The 4,741-nt window shown below is 44.0% G+C and overlaps 1 protein-coding gene across 1 annotated transcript in view; it reads right to left on the bottom strand.

Moving 5' to 3' along the window:
- Positions 1-4,741, bottom strand: part of LOC122562564 (transient receptor potential cation channel subfamily V member 4-like) — a 168,512-nt gene that overhangs the window by 17,506 nt on the left and 146,265 nt on the right. Inside the window, exon 12 of the mRNA XM_043715497.1 lies at positions 3,480-3,638. Coding sequence (XP_043571432.1) covers positions 3,480-3,638 — 159 coding nt within the window. The remainder of the gene's footprint in view (positions 1-3,479; positions 3,639-4,741) is intronic.

The following is a 4,741-nucleotide window of genomic DNA, read 5'->3' on the forward strand; positions in this document are numbered from 1 at the left end:
CAAATACATGTACATCCTGTCCCTCAGGATTCCCTTCTACAACTTGCCCACCACTGGTATCAGGCTCACTGGTCTATAGTTCCCTGGCTTGTCCTTACCACCCTTCTTAAACAGTGGCACCACGTTAGCCAACCTCCAGTCTTCCAGCACCTCACCTGTGACTATCAATGATACAAGTATCTCAGCAAGAGGCCCAGCAATCATTTCTCTAGCTTCGCACGGAGTTCTAGGGTACACCTGAACAGGTCCTGGGGATTTATCCACTTTTATGCATTTCAAAACATCCAGCACTTCCTCCTCTGTAATCTGGACATTTTGCAAGATGTCACCATCCATTTCCCTGCAGTCTATATCTTCCATATCCTTTTCCACATTAAGTACTGATGCAAAATACTCACTTAGTATCTCCCCCATTTTCTGCGGCTCCACACAAAGGCCGCCTTGCTGATGTTTGAGGGGGCCTATTTTCTCTCTCGTTACCCTTTGTCCTTAATATATTTGTAAAATGCTTTGGATTCTCCTTAATTCTATTTGCCAAAGCTATCTCATGTCCCCTTTTTGCCCTCCTGATTTCCCTCTTAAGTATACTCCTACTTTCTTTATACTCTTCTAAGGAGTCACTCAATCTATCCTGTCTATATCTGATATATGCTTCCTTCTTTTTCTTAACCAAACCCTCAATTTCTTTAGTCATCCAGCATTCCCTATACCTATCAGCCTTTCCTTTCATCCTGACAGGAATATACTTTCTCTGGATTCTCATTATCTTATTTCTGAAGACTTCCCATTTTCCAGCCGTCCTTTTACCTGTGAACATCTGCCCCCAATCAGCTTTCGAAAGTTCTTAACTAATACCGTCAAAATTGGCCTTTCTCCAATTTAGAACTTCAACTTTTAGATCTGGTCTATCCTTTTCCATCATTATTTTAAATCTAATAGAATTATGGTCACTGGCCCCAAAGTGCTCCCCCACTGACACCTCAGTCACCTGCCCTGCCTTATTTCCGAAGAGTAAGTCATGTTTTGCACCTTCTCTAGTAGGTACATCCACATACTACATCACAAAATTGTCTTGTACACACTTAACAAATTCCTCTCCATCTAAACCCTTAACACTATGGCAGTCCCAGTGTATGTTTGGAAAGTTAAAATCCCCTACCATAACCACCCTATTTTTCTTATAAATAGCTGAGACCTCCTTACAAGTTTGTGTCTCAATTCCTTCTGACAATAGGGGGTCTATAATACAATCCCAATGAGGTTATCATCTCTTTCTTATTTCTCAGTTCCACCCAAATAACTCCCCTGGATGTATTTCTGGGAATAACCTCCCTCAGCACAGCTGTAATGCTATCCCTTATCAAAAATGCCCCCCGCCCCCCCCCCCCCCCCACCCCTCTCTTGCCTCCCTTTCTATCCTTCCTGTAGCATTTGTATCCTGGAACATTAAGCTGCCAGTCCTGCCCATCCCTGAGCCATGTTTCTCTAATTGCTATGATATCCCAGTCCCATGTTCCTAACCATGCCCTGGGTTCATCTGCCTTCCCTGTAGGCCCCTTGCATTGAAATAAACACAGTTTAATTTATTAATCCTACCTTGTCCCTGCCTGCCCTGACTGTTTGACTCGCTTCTGTTGTCAACTGTACCAGTCTCACATTGTTCTCTTTCCTCACTGTCCCCCTGGGTCCCAACCCCCTACCTTACTAGTTTAAATCCTCCCGAGCAGCTCTAGCAAATCTCCAGCAAATATTAGTCCCCTTCCAATTTAGGTGCAATCCGTCCTTCTTGTACGGTCACTTCTACCCCAAAAGAGATTCCAATGATCCAAAAATGTGAATCCTTCCCCATACACCAGTTCCTCAGCTATGCATTCATCTGCTCTATCCTCCTATTCCTGCCCTCGCTAGCTCATAGCACCGGGAATAATCCAGATATTACTACTCTCAAGGACCTCCTTTTTAAATTTCTGCCTAGCTCTCTGTAATCTCCCTTCATAATCTCAACCTTTTCCCTTCCTATGTGATTGGTTCCAATGTGGACAATGACCTCTTGCTGGCCCCTCTCCCCCATGATAACTTTCTGCACCCTCTCTGAGACATCCTTGATCCTGGCACCAGGGAAGCAACACACCATTCTAGATTAGAAGGAGAGAATCCCTGATGAAGCCAGTGAGTGATCAAGCAGGCTTCAAAGCCTGAAACAGGAGCTGAGAGGTACTTCGAGAGAGTGTTGATAAGTGACTACCAGCTTTGTTCCATACATTTTCTCCCCCTTTTGTGGTGTCACCAGTCTGCCCACAAACCACAGTTAATGCAATGGCAATTGCAGCTTGAATGTGAGAGAGAAACCAGGCCCAGCAGATGAGCCTAATTTTCACAAGATAGTCCTCACTCTGATTACCTCTCTGCAACCCCCAACTTCACCTCACCCCCTGTGGAAAGCCCCTTCCTGGGTGGCACATTTGAAACAGCTGTGATTGCTTCTGTAGTGTGAAGATAAATGGAGCAAGGAGACCTCCTCATGCTAGAGTTGCTAACATAACGTATTTTTAACATTTAGTCTGACCTTTTATGAAAGCTGACACAATATTTGCCCTCACATTACTTGTAAGTGTGCACACTGGCTAGACTCTACACCATCCCCTCTATCAAATTTGCTAACCACATTAAGGCAAAGTTGCAGAGGCAGCTATGAATAATTACTCCGATAGTATGATTACAGGGAATTGCAGCTCAGCTCAATGTGCTGTTAGCTCGTTTTGTACTGACAGCTAAGCGGAAAAACCCAAGTTTGGCCGAGAGCAAAGCATCGGCTCCTTAATGACATAGAACAGTAAGGTCACAAGCTCAGTTCACCACTCTGCTCACTTCCTGGTCTAGGCAGAGAGCAGACAGCTAAATGTTCACTGGATGTTGTAGACACCAATAACTGAGAGGACCAACCAGATTCTAATATTCTGGGATCTTGCCCCTATTAGTGGCCAGTCAGAAGCAATCTGCTGTCCCCCAATCCCTCAGGTGCCAATACTGGATTCCAGGTACAACATAGATTCTCAGAACACAGAAGAGGGCCATTCAGCCCATCATACCTGTGTCAACTCTTTGAAGGAATACAAAATAGTTCCACTCCAGTGGTCTTTCTTCAAAGCACTGCAAATGTCTCCATTTTCAATGCATAGCTGATTCTCTTTTGAATCTGAGTCTACTATCAGACACTTCATGGAGATTCAAGATGAATAGATTGGCAGGGAGTGAATTACTGAAAGAAGACAGAGAACAGACGACTGTTCCCTTGAAGCCATTCAGTAACCAGAAAGTTCCCATCCACAAATTGACCCCTTTAAATGGTCGTATGGAACAAAAACAAATTAAAGGGCCTTCACACTCAAATGAATGGGCACCTCAGTCCATGAAAAATTATAAGGCAAATTGGAACAGACAGGTCACCACTTGAAAAACAGGCCCCACCTCACACTTACTTTGCCTTCAGAAGGCCTATAATAGGCAATGAGGGTAAATATGACCATGGCTGTGATATAGGAGACAACACTGAGGTAGAAGGACACAGCTGCAAACTTCTTCCACTTATCACGAAATAATTCATTAATTGGTTCCACAGCTAACATCTCATAACGATTCTGCAAAAGAAATTCAAAAACAACAAACAACTTTCATTTATATAGCATCTTCAGTGAGGTAAAATATCAGAAAAGGAATGTCAAACAGAAAGTGGCGATGAACCACACCACCACCTACTGGGAGAGATAACAGTGTGGGTTTTAAGGAGCAGCTTAATGGAGGAAAGAGACTTAGAAGTGGAGGGGTTTAAGAAAGGAATTTGAGCTTATGGAAATTTTCACCAACAAGTCCAGCTACTGGAGAGACAGAAACAGTAACAAAAGTGATTCTTATCAAAATGACATCACATGGCAATAAATAATCAAATTATCATTAATAATTATTGTATATTAGACGTGATTACCAACCATTCATGAAGAGTTCAGTCCTTTACATTGAGAAAGTTTATCAGGCAACCATTTCTTGAACAATGCTTTAGGGATGTGACCCCGGCTGCTAATTTGACCTCAGAGCTGATTCGGGAACTAAATACTCCAGAATCCCACTTTTCATTTCATAGGTAATCAGGACTTTATGCCTGATCATTTTAAAATGGGAAAATTGGGAAACATTTCCGATGTCTGCACCCAATGAGGACCCTCACCTGCCCGAAGCACACTTGACAAATCAGGTGGAGACAGTGAGGTCTGCAGATGCTGGAGATCAGAGCTGGAAATGTGTTGCTGGAAAGGCGCAGCAGGTCAGGCAGCATCCAGGGAACAGGAGAATCGACGTTTCGGGCATAAGCCCTTCCTGAAGAAGGGCTTATGCCCGAAACGTCGATTCTCCTGTTCCCTGGATGCTGCCTGACCTGCTGCGCTTTTCCATTGACAAATCAGGTCTCAGTTGTATTAACCACATGCATTATCCAGTTTCACTTGAGAAAAAGTGAGGACTGCAAATACTGGAGAGCAGACCTGAAAAATGTGTTGCTGGAAAAGTGCAGCAGGTCAGGCAGCATCCAAGGAACAGGAGAATCGACGTTTCGGGCATAAGCCCTTCTTCAGGAATGAGGAAGGTGTGCCAAGCAGGCTAAGATAAAAGGTAGGGAGGAGGGACTTGGGGGAGGGGCGTTGGGAATGCGATAGGTGGAAGGAGATTAGGTGAGGGTGATAGGCCGGAG

This window comes from Chiloscyllium plagiosum, chromosome 25, assembly GCF_004010195.1.
Source record: "Chiloscyllium plagiosum isolate BGI_BamShark_2017 chromosome 25, ASM401019v2, whole genome shotgun sequence".
Taxonomy (NCBI): Eukaryota; Metazoa; Chordata; class Chondrichthyes; order Orectolobiformes; family Hemiscylliidae; genus Chiloscyllium; species Chiloscyllium plagiosum.